The sequence below is a fragment of the Oryzias melastigma genome, linkage group LG23 (genome assembly GCF_002922805.2).
Source record: "Oryzias melastigma strain HK-1 linkage group LG23, ASM292280v2, whole genome shotgun sequence".
Lineage (NCBI taxonomy): Eukaryota > Metazoa > Chordata > Actinopteri > Beloniformes > Adrianichthyidae > Oryzias > Oryzias melastigma.
Window position 1 is genome coordinate 15,968,189 of NC_050534.1, and position 18,616 is coordinate 15,986,804.

The 18,616-nt window shown below is 36.8% G+C and overlaps 1 protein-coding gene across 9 annotated transcripts in view; it reads right to left on the bottom strand.

Moving 5' to 3' along the window:
* Nucleotides 1-18,616, bottom strand: part of mybpc1 (myosin binding protein C1) — a 33,331-nt gene that overhangs the window by 5,915 nt on the left and 8,800 nt on the right. For 3 of the 9 annotated variants that reach the window (XM_036210319.1, XM_036210320.1, XM_036210318.1), the window contains 26 exons: nt 15,384-15,425; nt 14,897-14,938; nt 14,236-14,346; nt 13,646-13,794; nt 13,457-13,574; nt 13,327-13,378; nt 12,669-12,725; nt 11,226-11,234; nt 8,678-8,844; nt 8,470-8,602; nt 6,073-6,081; nt 5,744-5,868; nt 5,561-5,666; nt 5,207-5,373; nt 4,954-5,119; nt 4,777-4,883; nt 4,566-4,702; nt 4,247-4,406; nt 4,066-4,170; nt 3,794-3,982; nt 3,123-3,257; nt 2,470-2,637; nt 2,243-2,331; nt 1,971-2,166; nt 1,196-1,335; nt 946-1,105 (listed from right to left, as the gene is read on the bottom strand). In XM_036210319.1, the coding sequence (XP_036066212.1) occupies nt 946-1,105; nt 1,196-1,335; nt 1,971-2,166; nt 2,243-2,331; nt 2,470-2,637; nt 3,123-3,257; nt 3,794-3,982; nt 4,066-4,170; nt 4,247-4,406; nt 4,566-4,702; nt 4,777-4,883; nt 4,954-5,119; nt 5,207-5,373; nt 5,561-5,666; nt 5,744-5,868; nt 6,073-6,081; nt 8,470-8,602; nt 8,678-8,844; nt 11,226-11,234; nt 12,669-12,725; nt 13,327-13,378; nt 13,457-13,574; nt 13,646-13,794; nt 14,236-14,346; nt 14,897-14,938; nt 15,384-15,425 (3,039 nt within the window). Of the gene's footprint in view, nt 1-945; nt 1,106-1,195; nt 1,336-1,970; nt 2,167-2,242; nt 2,332-2,469; nt 2,638-3,122; nt 3,258-3,793; nt 3,983-4,065; nt 4,171-4,246; nt 4,407-4,565; nt 4,703-4,776; nt 4,884-4,953; nt 5,120-5,206; nt 5,374-5,560; nt 5,667-5,743; nt 5,869-6,072; nt 6,082-8,469; nt 8,603-8,677; nt 8,845-11,225; nt 11,235-12,668; nt 12,726-13,326; nt 13,379-13,456; nt 13,575-13,645; nt 13,795-14,235; nt 14,347-14,896; nt 14,939-15,383; nt 15,426-16,959; nt 16,999-17,547; nt 17,764-18,616 lie in introns of all 9 variants that reach the window. The other 6 variants (XM_036210317.1, XM_036210316.1, XM_024291545.2 and 3 more) reach the window with 5 other exon arrangements.

Consider the following 18,616-nt stretch of genomic DNA (forward strand, 5'->3'; position numbering starts at 1 on the left):
CTTTGTGATGAGGAAAAGACAATGTTTTTATTTATCGTCTCCTGGGACTGAGACCTCTCTTTTTAAGGGTCTGTCAGTCATACACCTAACCCAGTGAGATTGAAAAAGAGTCAGACTCACTTAAGGGTGGAAACGATCACTGACAGGACCTTTAAGATAGAATCTGTTAAAAAATGTTGTCAGCACTGTATATAACACTTCACTTATAAAATTGTTTCTTGCTTTGACACTTCTTAACACAGAACAATTTAAAAGTTAATGATTTGTCATTTAGGTCAAAACAAATAAAAGGAACTCAACTGTTGTGGCTACATGGTACATACATTAAGAAGTTGAAAAATATTATTTGAGGTTCTTCTTTATTCTCTCGTTTTCAAAGCAGATCAACACCACTTTCACTCTTCGTTAGTCTTCTTCAGTCTTTTCAGTCATTCTGATCTCCTTAATTGTAGCTCTCCAGTCATCTTAGAGAACCTCCTGATCTCCAAAGATCTGTTTTATCTCCTCCCTAACAGCCACACAGCATTTTTTTCGGCTTCCACCACTTGGTCCTCTGCTCTGCCCTTGTCCTCTTCATCTTACTCATCACCAGGGTCATCCTACACACAACCATCCTATTATGTCCATCTGCCCTCTACACAGCTTGTTGAGCTCTGATCTCTTATATATTATAACTTCTGTACAAGATGTTCTCAACTTGCTTATTCCTTTTCTGAAAAAATATTACTTCTACTCTGTTCCTCTTTCCATCAACACCATGATAACACACCTTGAACCTGCTCCCAATCTATAAGCCTCTCTTTCAATCTGCTTCCTTGAACACATGGGATATCCACCTCTCGTATTACTATCATCATTACAGCCATATTTATTAGTTTCACATTTATATATTAAGCATGTATCAAAATAACATTCTGTTCTCTTACACTATTGACACTATTGTACCTTCTTTGGCAATGAGTGCACTCTTTTTGGTTTGAGTAGCATTTTCGCTGAGACCGCACATATTCTCAGAGAAGATCCTGAAGTAGTACTCGTTTCCAACCACCAGGTCTGTGATGGTAATACAGGTGCGATGGTAATGCTCAATACATGTGTACCATTCCTGAAAAGGAGAGTTGAAATATGCGTTATATTGACGGGAAAGACGTAGTTGATTGTCAAACTTTATAAACACTGAAATGTGTCATTTTACCATTGTCTTCTTGTCTGCTTTTTGAATAGTGTAGCCTGTTATTGGAGCATTTCCATTGTCTTTTGGTGGAGTCCAGACCAAAGCTACATTTCTTCCCCATATGTCTTCAATAGTTACACTCTGAGGGGGTCCTGGTAAATCTAAGCATTTAAGAAAATCTCAAATTAATGCCTAAATTCCAACATAGCTGGACAGAATGAATCATTTTTGAACGGAATTACCAAGAACAGGATAAAGCGGTTAAAGTAAAAATAATGGTTGTGTCCAAATTCCCCCCCAATCACTATATAGTGCACTATATAGTGTGTTCACCATTTTCTAGTGCTGTCCAAATCTATTAATTCCAAAATCGAATGCACTAGAAATTTCCCAGAAGTCTTTGCGAAAAACTAGCGTGCATCAATGCTCACTAGATTAGCGAATATAGACCACAATGCATTGTGGTTGACCAATTTTGAACAAAAACACATGTTTAAATGTAATTTTTTAATAAACCATCCACATTTTCATCATCAGAACACAGTGAAGTCCTAAATAAACGCAGTGAAAGTTTCCTATTCATTCGATTTTCACTTCGCGAAATCAGTGACATCATATCCGGTGTTTAGAAAAACAAAAGAAAAATAGTGAGCATCGTGACCGAATTACTTTAAAAATCCAGAGCACTATTTAGTTCTGCACTATATAGTTTTTTAGTAGTTATGGAGGGAATTCAGACTCAACCAATTCATTTGTTTTATTTAAAAAATGTTATTGCCTTTGTGGGTTCACTTACCTACAATCTGTATGTCAATAATGGCTGAGTCCACATGATTTTCCACTTGCACTGTCATGTCATACTTCCCAGAATGAGTCCGCTCTGCTTTACGAATGAAGATGATGCTGTCACAGTCTGTGTTGCGAATGCTAACATGCGAAGGTTCAATGGCTTGGCCTTCTTTCATCCAAGTGACCTTGGGCCTCGGTTTGCCCTTTATACAAATGGAGCAACGTGAGTAAAATACGCGCTTAGAGATTTTTTTCTTTCTGTTGGAAGGAGGAATTTACCTGGAAAGGAACCACCAGGTTGACTGCTTCTCCAACTTTGCGAGTGTATGTTTGTTTCAGGTGTCTTGGTACCCGGATCTTGGGTGGTTCTGTGAAATGACCATACCACTACCTTACATATTTATAAATCTCCCTTGCTATCTTGTTGTCCACCTTGTGCTTAGCTTGCAAATTACATGAAACAAAGGATTAAAAAACAAAAAAATGAAACCCATAATTAGGCTTACCAACAACCTCCTTGACCAGCACTGCATGTTGCAGAGTCCGTGGAGGACTGGCTCCAGCTTTATTGATGGCTCTGACTCGAACTAAAATTTTACTCTCCGGAGTTAGTCCTGTAATGGTGTACTTGGTTTTCTCTGTTAGTTCTTTGTTGGAAACTTTCCAGTCATTGCCTGTGTGGAATAAGGGCAAAAATTGGATGAAAAATTACTTAAGTGCATTGAGACAGACATCAAAATATCTTTTTTATATCATTTTTAATCCAATTTCCTAGTTTTCAATTATTTAAGGAACACATATTAAAAAAAATCATAAAGACAAAAATGTTTAAATAAAAAAGATTTTACAGATTTGATCAAAAATATAGTTTTGATTCCAAAATTTTCAAATTTTTTTACATTTTAATTTACATTTCTCTGTTTTACTAACTGATAAAGCAGACACATGCATTGTATGAATTAGTATTGACTTTGCGCAAAAACTGCTAATAACTAATTTTAAATTTTCTGAAGTCAATACAAAAACTCACAAAATTCCGGGAAGGAAATAAATTCCCACTTTTGATCAAATTATAAAGAATGATAGATATCCAAGACTTTTACACTTAAAATGCTAATGTAGATGTTATTTATTCGATATAAAGTTCAGTTGGACTCACTTCCTTCAATGCAATACTCCACCAAATATCCATCCAATCCAGCGGCTCCTATGGTTTCAGGCGGGCGCCACTTTACGGTCACTGTGTTGTCTGTGACATCGTCCACCACCAGCATTGTTGGCTCACTGGTCACAGCTAAAGTGAGATAAATCTTTTGAGGTCAGGTCATTGTTGCAACATCTATTTCCAACAATGGGCATGGATTAGAATAATCTCTTTTTTGCTGTCATGCACATGTGTGTCTGTTTCTCTGAGTGGTATGCTTTTAGTCTCCATGTCTGATCTCATCAGTCCCTCCCTTTGCTGTCTATTCTTGTGCCCTGAATCATATTTAACTCCTCTAGAACTCTCTGACAGGTCTGATCTCCTAAACCTCTAATCCTCAGCTGATCTGGCTGCCGTTATAAAGACGTATGTAATATCTTCAAAAGCTTTTGTGTGTCCAGTGGAGGTCAGTCAGAATGCTTGGGAACTGTGTTGCTGCGGTACCCAAGGGCAGGTCTCACATGTTTTTTCATTCAAGCACTCTGATCGTTTATCCATTGTTATGAAAGGATCGCTGGGTAAACATTCACCTTATGTAAGGGCGTATTAATCTTTCCTGGACACCACGTTGGCACTAGAATCCCCGAGGTCAATGTTTACATTGATGAGACACAAGGGTCACTCACCAAGAGGAGTAAAAGCTTTGGATGGCTCACTGGGTTTAGATACTCCAATGGCATTGACGGCAAAGATTCGCACTTCATATGGCACTCCTTCAATCATTTTTTTGGGTTCAAACGAAGTTTCTTTGATCAGGTCAAAGTTCAGTCTCATCCATCTGGAGCTCTGTTTCTTTTTTCTCTCAATGAAATATCCTTTAGGGAATTCCCACAAAGCTTGTTATTTAACACCAGGACATGCTATTAAGTATTGGTAACAAGCAGGATGCATTGCTTACCTAATATTGGTGAACCTCCATCGTATTTTGGTGGTTCCCAAGTCATGGAACACCAATCACCTCCCACCTCTGGTACCAAGGGTGCATCCGGAGGATCAGGAATGTCTGCAAGCAACACGTTTTGTTTAACTTCAAAGTCTGTTGGGGGGAATTTTGGATATCTTTCTCTTTTTTTTCTTACCGACAACCTTGATTTTGACACTGGCTGTAGCCTCACCGGCCTCGTTCTGCAAAACCATTTTGTAGTTGCCCGTGTCCTCACGCTCAGTGACCTCAATCGTGAGGCTCGTCTGGTCGCCATATGTTTCAGCTCGGACACGATGGCCCGAGTCAAGAATGACCTGGAACAAAACAAACATGATATTTATGTTTTTTGCTTTTTTCAGGCGACTTCTTGCTACTTGTTTTTTATTTAGCTATTTACTGTATAATTAAAAGACTAATGATAATTACAGTAAATGCAGTGTTGTTACAGAAAATGAGATGAAATGAAAGCTCACCCTTTCTCCCTTCATCCACACCACTCTGGGTGCTGGCTCTCCACTGATGGGAACCTCTAAGCGAAGTTTGTTTCCTGCCACGACCGTAACTGTGTTGTCTGGTAGGTTCAAGCTTTCCAAATGTACTTTTGGAGGGTCTGAAGCCCCAAAAAAATGTATTGAACACCAGCAAGCATAAAGAAATGAATCTTGAAATGTTTTCATTTCGTACCAATGATGTGAACTTTGGCAGATAGACTCTGTGAGTACCCCTCTGGTACAAACGTGTAATCTCCTGCATCGTGAAGTGAACTGGTTTCAATTTCCAGTCGGTGAACCCTAAAAAACAGGAACAAAGTTACTTATTCTTAGCATAATAGCAATGTATCATCAACGAGTTGTTCCTTACTTGGCTCTGTGTATGATATTAATGCGATCGCTGGGCTGGATGAGCTGTCCATTCCTGTACCAACGGCCAGGGACATTTCCCGGGTAGATCTCACAGTGTAGCTTAAGGGGTTGTCCAAGCTTCACTGTTATATCCTGCAAGTCCTGGTACACCTTAAGTGGTTTCACTAAATCAGTAGAAAAAGACAAAACACTTAACACATACAGAAACTAATGCTAAAAAATACTATTATAAAAAGCAGAAAACTTCTTACATTCAACTTGAACATGAGCCTCTGACACGCCCCCGGTGGCCATTACAGAATACGTCCCTGTGTCTTCTCTGGAGGCATCATCAATCACCAAATAGTGTTTGGTTCCTTCACTCTTAACCCGGTATCTGGACCGCACTCCTGTTGGGACCTCAACACCGTTCTTCAACCTAAAGGAACATTTTTAAGTCATTATTAGTCACTGTATTTTAACCATTCACTTACCATTAGAAATAACGATTATAATGTAGGATTATTCATAGCAGTTCATAATAAAAAGTTATTGTTATATATAATATATATCATTTAGGAGGGTTTTAAAATAACAAAACTATGTTTTTTAAAGGCTTAATTTACCATTTGATGTGAGCGCCTTCCTCAGACACCTCACATTCCAGCTCAATCCTCTCATTCACTGTGGTCTTTACGGGTTCAATCCCCTTCACAATTGTGATCGGCAACTCTGTGAAGCCACAGTTGACTGAATACAAAAGATTTTTTCAAGTGGCTACAAAACGATAGAAAAGTTGGGTAATTTACCTTTGACAAACAACTCTGTCGTGCATTTTTCTTCTCCTGCAACCACTGAATACGCTGCATCATCATTGCTTGAGCAGTTGTTGATCACCATAATCCTCTGTGTCCCTTTATGTTCAAATATGTACCTAAATGAGAGTTATAGGGTGATTATTATAACATTTGAATGCGTTCTTGTTTATAAAATGTTGTTTTTAATTGAAATTATGTAATTTTAAACATTTTCTGGACATGTTTTAACTTTGGCTTCAAAAAACCAAAGTGAAAGTGCACACAGCAGAATTAAATCAGCATGAAGAAGAAGGGGAAGTTACCCTGATGGATGGACTTACTTCCTTTGGCTAAACAGGAGTAGAGCCAGAAAGGGGCCGGAGCACAGGAAGTAATTATTGCATTCAGGACGGTGCATCACGAAATGACAGACAGACAAGTAGACAGAGAGACATCATGCCAAGAGGGGAAGAACATGTGGATGGGTGTTACAGTAAAGAGCCATACAGAAAGGAAGAGTTACAGGAAAATCTTAACAACGAGAGAACATTGGATAAAATTACAGTGGAGATCAAAACCAGAAAATAGCAATATCCTCCCAGATGGCTTTAACGTTAGATGGCTTTGGCCAACAGCTTCAGCAGTTCTTTCAAAATTGAGGCACATTTCTATTAAGTTTACATCTCCAAAACGTAATCATTTTAAAATATTTTAATTTTTGTTGTTTATTTTGTAAAAGATTTTGTCAAATATTTTTTAAAAATCACAGCGGGTCTTTGATAAATCCATCTAGAATTTGGCATTAGTAATTGAAGCAAAACAATCATTTGATGCTAATATTCAACTAGTTTATATACCATATTTTTGCACTAAAAATTGCTCTGGATTATAGGTCACGGCAGCCAAAAAATTCATAATAAATGTTTAAGTCATACTGGAGTATACGTCACACTTTTGAGAATAAATTATTTAATAAGAATCCAAAAATTTATCATGATTGGCAAAGGGATTAGGTACCAGCAATACAGTAAATGCCGTTCTCACCACTGCAACTGTATTTAACTTAATTAAACAATGGAGGATTTGAATAAATGCCTAGTAAATTAGTCCAAAGTATAAACAATTATTAAGATACCCATAGAATAAAGAAGATGCTAACAAGTCAACTAAGCTCTTTATATCACTTCAGATCCCTGATTCCAATGAATTATTGATCCTCTTTGTTGCTTTTAAGCAACTCTGCCATGCTCGCATCTGAGTATGTCACAGCCCTGGCTAAACTAGGCAAAAAAGAAAAAAAAAAGCAATTTATATTTTGAAAAATACAATAGCTTATTTTTTTAAGCAGTGAAAAAGATTTGTTCTAGCGAGAGCCCTTGTTCCTTTTAAAGTCCCAATCAAATTAAAATCATCTTTTCGTCTAGAGATCAAATCAAACTTTTTTTTACAAAGCATTTTTCATACAACAGTAAAGAATAGTGGTTAACAGGTTTAAAATATTAATAAATATTCCAATGTTGATGTATATATCGAAATATATGCTACATAATTCCTATTTTGTTGATAAATTATGCCACTGATTAAAAGAGCAAGATTTTACAAGGTTTAAGAGCAAAACTGCGACTGGAATCTTTATGTATTACATTTAAACATACGGTCCTTTTAGTTTTCTAAAAGCTTTAAGTTATTCTGGTCCTGAATTTAAAATATAAAATCTTTTTATTTTTTTTATTTTTTACTGTTCCAAAGCCAGTCTTGGTTAAAGACCTGTGAAGGAGATACCACCTTTTTCCTGTATAGAGAAGGACATGTACAACAGTTAATGGCAATCAAAGATAGCTGCAATCATATAAAACATCTGCACCCAAACGTACCATTTTTTTGGGAAAAAAATAAAATCCCATCGAACCTTTTCACTTTATAAAGGTCTATCAATCATTGAATTATTTAAATAAGACTAAAAGAAAAGGTAAGTAATACAAAAACAACACTAAGATTACCTCCATGATATTTAATGAATGATATTTAATGAATTTCCCCCCAGGGGATTAATAAAGTATCTTGATTGATTGATTGATTGATATGTCAATCATAACCAAAGATGTGATTTGCTTGGCTCTAAAAATAGGACACTTGACTCCCTTATGTAATGAATTTGTCGTTTAACCCAAATGGACCTTAATAATCTTGTTTTTGTTACTTTTCGATATTCTATGATATGTCATAGTATTTTTTTTAAACGGCCTTTACATCATCTTTGTATTACTAATGGCCGCTGTTTTACTTTGGCCAGTATAAAAATGTATATTTCTTCTACAGTAATTTAGAAATAGTACCAAAAAGGGTTCTAACTATTGTGTCCTTTCAGCTGCGATACCTATTTATTTCTTAGCAAAAGCTTAAACGTGTTTTTAAAAGGATCATGGGATTTCTATTAATTTTCACCGCTGTACCTTTGGGACTTTTTGCTGCAAATTTGCATGTTCATGATGTGTGCTGAAGCCCAAAGTAGAGTCATTACGTTCTTGCCTTCTGGGCTTCAGCTGTTAATGGTTCAAAGTAGCATGGACTGCATTGGTCCCATAAAAGGAGAAAAGTTCCTTTACATGGAACATAAACACTAGAGATCTGATTTACAAAGTGTACTGCCACAAATGAAATGCATTTTTATTCTAGGAAAATGCTTTTCTCTTTGTGCAGCAATGCATGAAGAATAACTGTTAAATGTTGTTACATACTTGGGCGTGGGTCGGATTTCTTGTCCGTTCTTGTACCACTTTAAATCAACCGTGGGGTCGGCCAGTTCAACCACCAAGCGAATCTTCCCACCTTTGTCCACCTGGTATGTTGGGTCCAACCTCTTTGCAAAAGCTTGTAATCACAATGGTAAGAATTAAATCTCACCTGTTTTCAGACAAACTTTAAAAAATAGGTTTACTATACTACCTGCGCTCTTCTTTTCCTCTTTTGGGGCCTTTTTCAACCTCTTCAAAAGACCCCTTAAGTCTGTGATGCCATATGTAAAGGCAATCTTTTCGTATTCATCTGGCCGGGCGTTTTTCAGGATTTCCCAAACGTCCACCTCTGGAGTGTCGTCCTGCTGTTTGTGCTCCCTAGTAGTGCCGGATACGAAGTAAGATGTGAGGACATGAGTCTTATGCTGTTGCTCGCAACGTGTTCTGAGGAACTGCGAATTGGTTCAGAAGCCCTTGTAAGACCAGGACGTCTAACCTTATCTAACGCTAGCTATGCAGGTAGGTCAAACTGCCCTACATTCTAAATTCTTATTGTAAGTATTCCTCAGGACATGTCACACAAAGGGATGGGCATGTACAGTACCTGTGTCGACATAAGCTCTGAATGCACATGTTAATAGCGATCTGGTAGCAGAACTATAATATCACTGAAAATAGCTTTTTTAGATACTTGGTTAAGTTAACTCAATTTTTGTCATGGATCTGTACTTTTATAGTCACACAAATGAATTCTGAATATTACCTTCGTTTGTTATAAAATGTACAGTAAAATATCATTAACGTAAAGTCAAAACATTGCTAGTTTGTTAGGCATATTTTATGAAAATGTATACCTGTTCAGAATATGTTGTAGGAAGCAGAAGCTATTGATGCCCCACTGATTTTATTTCCTCTTCTTTTACAGGCACATATGACTGTTGTGGCAGTTTAGAACATTTTTTCAATAATTTGAATTGAGAAAATAATTTTAAGATATTGCAAACCTTGTGTATTGCTCGACGTTGGGAGTGGGGTCATCTGGACCCCACAAGACTGAGCTTTTATTTTTTAAGGATTTTTGGGTTTTTGTCTGTGGCAGACATGAAATCCTGTCGTCCTTCATCCACATTTGTCATGGGACAGATAACATGTCAATGTAAGGCTGGGGTCATCTAGACCCTATAAGATAGGACAAGGGTATATCCAAGCATTTTACTGCTCTTGAAGGGGGTTGTTAATTGCTTATGTAATGTTTGTTCAACAATTGCTGTGCTTATAGCATACTGACATTTTAGGACAGAGTGCAACAACAAAAGAAAACTTTAAATATCTGTTCGTCTTACCTCTATTTTTCTATATTGAACATAATACTGAGGACTTGCTAATCAGTTTATAGGAAGTTTTACTTTACATTGGTCTTATTTAACATTTTTACTAAAACTTGCAAATCTTAAACAATTTTAAGTTTTCTTAAGTCTTTCTTTTAGCATATTCCTATTTTATTTATTTATTTTATATCTAAGTAAAACAATAGGTACTACTTAAACAGGAATAGCTAAAATGTAAGAGTATTACTTTCAAGTATTTTAATTTATTATGAAAAATATAATTGGCCTTATTTAGACTCACTTTAAATAAAAATCCAATAAATATGTTTTTAAAAGTTTTAATGCTAAAGGAAATATTAACCCTTTAACACCTGAGGGATCGCCCATGACGCGTAAAACACAAAATCTTAAATTTACTGTAACCTTTGAACCGTTAACACGATCAACGTAATTCTAGAGAAATCTGGAATCCAGGAGAATCTACTGGAATTACGTTGATCGTGTTAACAATTAAAAAATTACAGTAAATCAAAGAGCATAAAACACTAGAGTTCTGTTGTTTAAGGGTTAAGAAATTAATATAAATATTTTTTATCAGAAAGGATTGAATATGATATTTGTGTCTGTATTTTATCTGGATTTAAGCAGCAAACAAGAAGAAGCCAAAAATAAAACATTTTCTCTAGTTATGCTAGCTCATCATTTAATTTCTTTGCATACGAACATATTTATGTGCAGCATGCACAAAATTAGAAGAACCCTGCAACAAAGCAATTTATTTAAGCACAGTAAGGTAGTTTTTTTTGAGCTGGCCCATCCCTTTGTTTGTTGTTGGTTTGAGTGATCACTTCAGAGGTGCTATGATGCAATAAAGATGCAATAGTCTATTGGGGATGTTAGTTAACTGATCTTCAGGTTAATATGTATCTACTGTGTCCTAAACATGATTAGCAAAATAAAGAGCAGTCTGTTAGTCTTTGGTACCTTAGACATTTTAACAAAATGTCCATAGGGTTGAAGGTAATTTACATAAATCAGTATTCCCTTCTGTTGTTCCTGTTTATTTTCAGTCCGTTATGAAAAAGGCTGAAATAAACACAGCGGTATATAGTCCTTAAGAAATAATAAATGACAACGTAGTGATAACACTATTTTATGGCATCATTTCTCTTTGGCCAACCAGCTCATCAGTAATGATCCAAAATGACGCCCGCTGCTTCATGCAGCGGCCATTTCCATCGTTACTGACTGCTGACTGAGCGATTAAGAATGCTGCCTTCAAATGAAGTGTTACCGTACTACAGTAGGCCAACACTCTTGCGCGACCAGTACCTAGAGCTACACATCATGCTGGGGACTCTGCAGGATTCACAGTACTCACCTGCTACAAGGTTTATTCGTTATAATTTTAAGGGGTTTCTCTTTACTAACCTTTGATTTCTGAATATGTAGGGGAGAAAAACAGACAAGCCCAAAATAAATGTGTAATTTCGCTGGCGAACAGAGTCACTGACTTGCTGTATTCTATCCAACACTTCCTGTTGTGAATCTTGACACACGATCAAAGGTTACATTTTGAACTGCTATGGTCACTTTGCTATCAAACAATGGGTTTTCAAACTGTGACACACGTATTTCAAAAAACGTCCTCTCCCTCATTATAACCATTGTCAGAAAAACAATTATGAGGTCAATTTTACTGGAAAAACTGAAACACAGTCAACCTGTTCAACAATCTTTCTTCTTGCTTAAAGGTGTAATGTTAAAAGTAATTTTAAAACTGACTTTGTAAAGAAGTAATACAAATGTGAAAAAAACCCTATTCATGCAAAGTATTACTGTACTTCTTTGATATGAATTATTAAGATAAAGTGATATATTTATGTCTAGATGCTACCTGTAATAAATATAATTAGTTTTACTTAGAGCTAATAAATACCTGCATACATTCCACCTCTAAAAACTATCTTGTTTTTTTATTTTATACCATGGAATGGTGAATAATCTTTTATGATTGGTTAAAAACTGATAATAGTCTACTTAAAAAAAAGTCACGATTTTTTTTTTTAAACATGTCCTATCAAACAGATAAGAGCTGAAGGCCTCTAGTGTTGAACATATTACGTCTTCTGAGACACAAGGTGTATATTTGTATAAACATCTTTAGTAATTTGGGCTAAACTTAGTTTATATTGGTTATATTTGTATTCTTTTTTTGTTGGACCAGACGAAAAAAGTTCTGGTCACAAAGCTCGGATATTCCATATTATTGCACTAAACTCCAGTTAGTAACCAGAAAAACAGATCACGTCTATAAATAATTTTATTCTTAATTAGTGAAAGAAATTGTCGATAAACATTTAATGATCAGTTGTTTCTTTGGGACAAAGTTTCATCGTCTGGGCAATAACAAAAGCGCTAAGAGGTGAACTTTCCCTTTGAAATGTTGGTATATATCACATGATGTTTAGTGCGTCTCATACATCAGAGCAAGTGGCAGGTTCTGTAGACGTTACCATGACAATGCGCCACATCTCATGTCAAATAGTCTGCTTCTAGTAAAAAATTATGTAAACGTTAAAAATAACAAGATTAAAGCCCTATTTAATGTTTTTTATAGGATGTATTTGTATAACTATATGCATGAAATGACTTACAGCTATTTTAAAAATTATTGCAACTTTTATGTCGCACTTTGAAAACCCAATAAACACTAAGAATTATCTGATGAGGTGTTCTCGTCACTTATACAGTAGGATAAAAACAGTATTAAAAGTAAAGGGTAAAGAAAATGAAAAAAGAACATCCATGAAAGGGGTGTAAAAAATAGTGCAAAGCAAAGAAGTCCAGCCAGGCTCGAGATGGGATTCTCACCTATGTTTAAGGAGACCACTAAAGTCAAGTTCCCCTGCATCTTCTTGTCCTTCACTGCTGTTGTTAACAAGGAGAGATTAATGAAGATTCAATCAGAGTTTCATCAGTCACAGGCACTAAAAAAACAATGCTGTCAGAGCAGCACAAAGCAAAAAGCTCAGATGTCAATCGATCAATAGCTCAAGCTAAGTCTCGATTTGTGATTACACAAAAAACTTTTTTTTTCCCCAGATTTACTTTGCAACAAAGTAGTTTGTGTAACACACATCAAGAGCTATCCCATCTATTATTTCCACAATGTTCCTGTATTGTTGAAGCAACATTTCTGAACATTGTGCCAATGTGATGGGACTGGGATGCTTTGCATTGCTTTACATTGTTTATTTAGATATTTAAAGTGCAAGAGTTGGCCTTTTCACATTAAATTAGGTGGTTGATTCGTCATTATTTAAAAAGAAAAGGTTAATGAAAGTATTATAACTATTGTAAGACTTGTATATCCTTCAATATTTTCATATGAATTTCTTGATTTCCTTGTTTCGCCACAGGAAAAGATGCTTCATCTGTTTAAGGAAATAATTTTAGCTTTTTCTGTTTTTTTTTTATTACAGCAGAATTTTGAATTTTCATTGATGCTTGTTGTTACTCGCTTTATTACCTTCTCTTAAAAGCTGAGCGAATGTCTATGTTATGTTGACCCTTTTCTTCTTCTGTAAAACAACAAACGCAAATCTTACACAATGAAAGAACATTTTTTTGTTGTGTATTACACAGTTATTGTGACAAACCTTTAATCTCCAAGTCAAAGGAACAGCTGTCAAACTTGTCCTTGTAGGTCACCTCGCACCTGTAGTTTCCGGCATAGTTTTCCTTGGCTTTGATGATGTGCATCTCAAAAGTGTGGATCTGTGGAGGAGTGGTTCTGTTCTTGCCATGGTTGTAGACTGGTATCTTACAAATAAATTCTATCGATTTACCTTGGTCACTCGCTCAAAGCTCTCTTTAAGTTGCAAGTGCTTCCCAGTTTTGCTGGCCAGATCCATCCATTTCCCTTTAAACCACTTGACAGTCGGTTTACGGAGAAGGTCCTTAGCTTCTACCTTAGCCACAAAGGTAATGTCACCACCTATGGAGAGAAAAATAAGGTATCACTAAAGTTAGAGTCCCACTATTTGTTACGCACCCAGGTGTGGGAAATTTGTTCTCCGCATTTGACCCATCCCCTGGGGTAGCGGTGAGCTGCAGACACAGCCGCGTTCAGGAACCATTTGGTGGTTTAACCCCCGAGTCCGATAGACACTTTTTTTTATACCCCACACAATATGTACCGCCATATCGCCCAGCACTACTTATATATGTGTGTATGTATATATATATACATATGTGTATATATATATATATATATATATATATATATATGTCCTTCATCATGTGAAAAATGTCTTAAGAACCTGTAAAATCAGCAAAACCACAGTTTTTCCTTTTACCTGACCTTCCTGTCCTCATCCTCCATCTATCTTCACAAATCCACAAAAAGCAGCAAATTACAGCAGGTTCTGTCACTCACCCACAGCAACAGTTCCACTCTGGGGGCTCTCTATCAGCAGTGTGGACAGTGGTGGATTGTCGACTGGCTTGTCCACGTCCTCTGGGGGCTGTCCCTCTCCCAGAGACCACACTGGTCAGTAAACAGAGACACATCGACGACTTAGGGTTCTCTTCTACTGCTCTGAAATCCACCTTTCTCTTTGCTTTAGAAATAATTTATACCACTACAATCATATTTCAAAAGAAGTAAACTTTATACAGCAGAAGAATATCAACTTTTTGTACCATAGAAAATGTAAAACAGAAAAGGTAAACGCATAATTGTCAGCATCGATATAAAAAGATGAACAATTTTTATATAAATTATATCAAAGTCGCCCTTTTCTATCAAATCAAATATTGACAAATAACGCTTTGAATTCAGTATTGCCCTCTTATTCGCGGGGGTTAGAGACTGCTACCCCTACGGCTGAAGGATGTGCGTTACCAGTCTATCCTTATCAAAAACACTTCTGATCATGCTTTGTAATACATTCATTAAAATGCTGGCGTATTACTCAATAACAAGAGTTTTTCTTTTTTTAAATAATGAAATAAAAAGACTACCGCAGCTTTTATGATGCAGATGAGGTGCGTCACTTTCTCTGTTAGAACTATTGATACCCTTATAGTCTTGTTACCTGAGTCTTTCCTCCCCGTGGAAGACACAGGATCACTGTCATCTAAACAAACAAAAATTAAAGAAATATACAGCATATATTAGGAATAATCCTGTAAAGTCTACTAATTCAAGCACACAATGTGAAACAAAGGAGCATGAAAGCAATGATGTAAGGAATTTTAACGTCATAAAAAATAACCATGACATTCATTTATGCTGCTCTTTAAAAAAGAAAATGATCAAAACGAAAAATTGTTTACACACAAATTTTTTTTAAATATAGAAAACGAAATAAAGAAAAAGCATGAAATTACAGCAATTGTTTAAGAGGGAGTCTGTTTATGCTAATATTTTACCAATTTTTCTTTATATAACTTTAATTACATCTACATTTTTAACAGAATATCTCAAGTTGAACATTTGTTGTAAATGTAACTTGCATTTAGTAATTATGCCATAATTCTAACTGTTGTATTAGTTTGATGAGAGGAAACAATGCTCCTTACTAGGCAAGTCAATTGAGAGTTTCTTGGTTGGACAGCCATCCTCTGAGGAAAGAAAACAGTTGGCATGAAAAAAGACTTTCGACTGGCAAACAACTGACCATTATTTAGATATCTGTCTTCAGTTTTGAAAAGCGATAAAGAAATGGCTCCATTTATCCCTGAAGGCCCGATCCCACAGGATTTGACGGCCATATCACAGGTAAAAAATTTGGAAAATCTACCACACGCACTTAGACGCGCTAACTTTATGTGTGTGTTAATGGAGTAGCAGTGATACAGACGCTGGAGTCCATTCCACTGCCAGAGCACTGCTCAATCACGTGTAAGCGCGTCCTCCCACGCTCAGACGCTGCAAGCAATGGTACAAACGCAGACTGGCCAGGGAAATGGCCTTGCTACAGCCGTGCACGAGCGCGGAATCCAAGTGCGTGTGCCGGCATTGGCTCCATGGCTGTACCACATGCTGTCACCCGCGGTCTAAGTTTTTGTGCAGTTCAAAAATTCTTTCCATGTGTAACAGCGGCCAAATTTTGTAGGCATCTATTCCGCGGATACAACTCGGCCGTTGCACTACCAGTCCACTTGCCAACAGCGTCTGTATCACGGGGATCAATTTTTTTCCGCGCTTCCGCCATGTTATGGCCGTGAAAGCCAGTGGGACCGGCTCTAAATTAAACTATATCCAGGTCATTTTACTATTTTAATACATAAAGTAAACATCTTTTGAAGTAACTAATAAATAAATAACAGATTGTAAAAACAACAGAGTAGAGTAGGTAACATATTAAACAAAGGTATGAAAAAATGCTCTTCTTGAAGCCCACCACCACTTTCTGGCTCCTCAAACAGATGATTCTTGGCCAACTTCCTGTCATAAATACATAAAAAATGTTCAAACAAATAAAACTCTTAGCTAAAGTATTTTTTTGTAATATCAATCTGTGGCTGTGGGTTAGGTGACAGCACAATTTCTAATCTTTGAATTTATTAGAATTTGAGATAATTTAAAATAAAAAAAAGTCTACATATTCATGTCTCACACTGTGATACATTTGTGGGTTTTTTGCACAATGAACAACACTAAATATATATATATAGAGAGAGAGAGAGAGAGGAGTTGATTTTAAAGGTCAAGAGGTACAAAGACACAGAAACAAACAAAAAAATAACTTTTGTGTTATTGTGTAATTATCATAGAAATAAAGCATGTGTATAGTTGGTTTATTTGCTTTGCATGCAAACAACCACTGCCACATACAACTTTATATTTATTTAGGTTATAAAGTTGATTTTCATGTAAAAATGTGAATGTTATTACAAACTCATGCATACAAATACTCACAACTTCTACTAAAAAATATCAAAACTTTGGATATTTGCCACTTGCACCAATTGCCAGTACATTTTCTAATTGAAATCGCGTTCTTCTAAACAGAAGAAGAATAAATGTAACCTGTAATTAATTAATTAACATTTAAAAAAAAAAATTGTAGTTAATTGTATAAAAGTAAGTGCTTTGAGATTTTCCTCCTCACATTAATGATGAGAGGAAGCATGGACCACTGTGGATACCAACCTGTTTGGGGTGTTGGGGATGGGGAAGCAGGATTATCATCTGCAATAAAGTTGTTATTGAAAAACAGACCAACTTATCAAAGAACTCCAAAAGTCCATTATTTGCAGGCCAAGGTGACACAAACCAGCAGCCCACTGACCACATGCAAAGCAAAGTTCTTAGTTTCAGTCACACATTCAGGTCTGGGCTGCGGTCAAAGTCTCCCAAGGTTCTCAGCCTGAGAAGCACAAGCAGACAGAGGAGCATGGTACATTTGGACATTCAAACAGACTACAAACTCTGTGTGGACCACAGAATTGGAAGAATAGTTTGAAACCTTTGCACAGTGCTTTCATTTCTGTTTTTTGGTAAATACCATAACTGATCTAGGAGCTTAGCTAAAAGCCATTGGTGCACTCAACGTGAATAACGTCCATAGCATTCTTTTCAGAAAATATTAACTTCATTTTGGGAGTACTTTCATAAGTTAGATGCTGTATGGGACACTCGTTCAACGTTTTAGAAGTGTTTCATCTGAGGAGCAAGAGGGTAAAATCATGCATGTTCACCGAGACATGGGATTTATTTATATTAAAGAATCATACTTACCATTTGGAGCAGGAGAGCTAGTGCCCTCATCCTTAACAACAGAGTCCGTGGATTCTGCATGCTCTTTGACCCCAACACCACTAGGTTCTTGTTGGTTTGAAGAACTATCAGCGGTGTTGAGCTTCTGAGCCACCACTGCTTGTGATGGCTCAGGCTCTGTGGACTCTGGTTTCTTCCCATCAGTCTCTAATGGCTCTTTCCCCTCTGTTACTGCCTCTGTATAGCAGACAAAGTGCCAGGCTGGAGCAGCAAGCATTAAGCACAAACTCTGGCAGCCTTTCAAGACAATGCTTTGCTCAGATGAGGTAAGTATAGATAGTTAACGACCAGATACCATACTGCATATTTTAGCTATTTTTATTTATGTTAGGGGTAGAAACTAACAAGTAAAAAAGATATGCTCACCGACCACTTTATTAGGCACACCTGTCCAACTGCTCATCAACATCAGCCAATCACATGGCAGCAACTCAATGCATTTAGGCATGCAGACATGGTAAAGATCTGCTGCAGTCCAAACCGAGCATCAGAATGGGGAAATAAGGTGATCTAACTGCTGATCTATTGGGATTTTTATGCACAACCATCTCTAGGGGTTACAGAGAATGGTCCGAAAAAGAAAACGTATCCATTTAGCGGCTCTGCTGTTGGTTGAAATGCCTTGTTGATGCCAGAGGTCAGGGGAAAATGTTCACAGAGTACAGAAGAGTATCTCCAAGCCAACAACAACCTTGAGGCGTCATAAGACCACATTGGGTATCTCTCCTGTCAACTAAGAACAGGAAACTGAAGCTACAATTTGCACTGATTCTCCAAAATTGGACAATAGAAGATTGGAAAAATGTTGCCTAGTCTGATGAGTCTACATTTCTGCTGTGACTTTCAGATGGTAGGGTCAGCCTTGTGTCAACGGTTCAGGTGGTGGTGTAATATGTTATGGCTGCTGCTGGTGTTCTGCATCAAATGTGTAATTCTGCTCACCTGGCAGGTGGAACTAATGATCTTGATCAGCACCTGCCAGGTATTTAAGCCAGAGGAGGCAGGCAGAGCAGGAGGCTGAGGAGCAGCA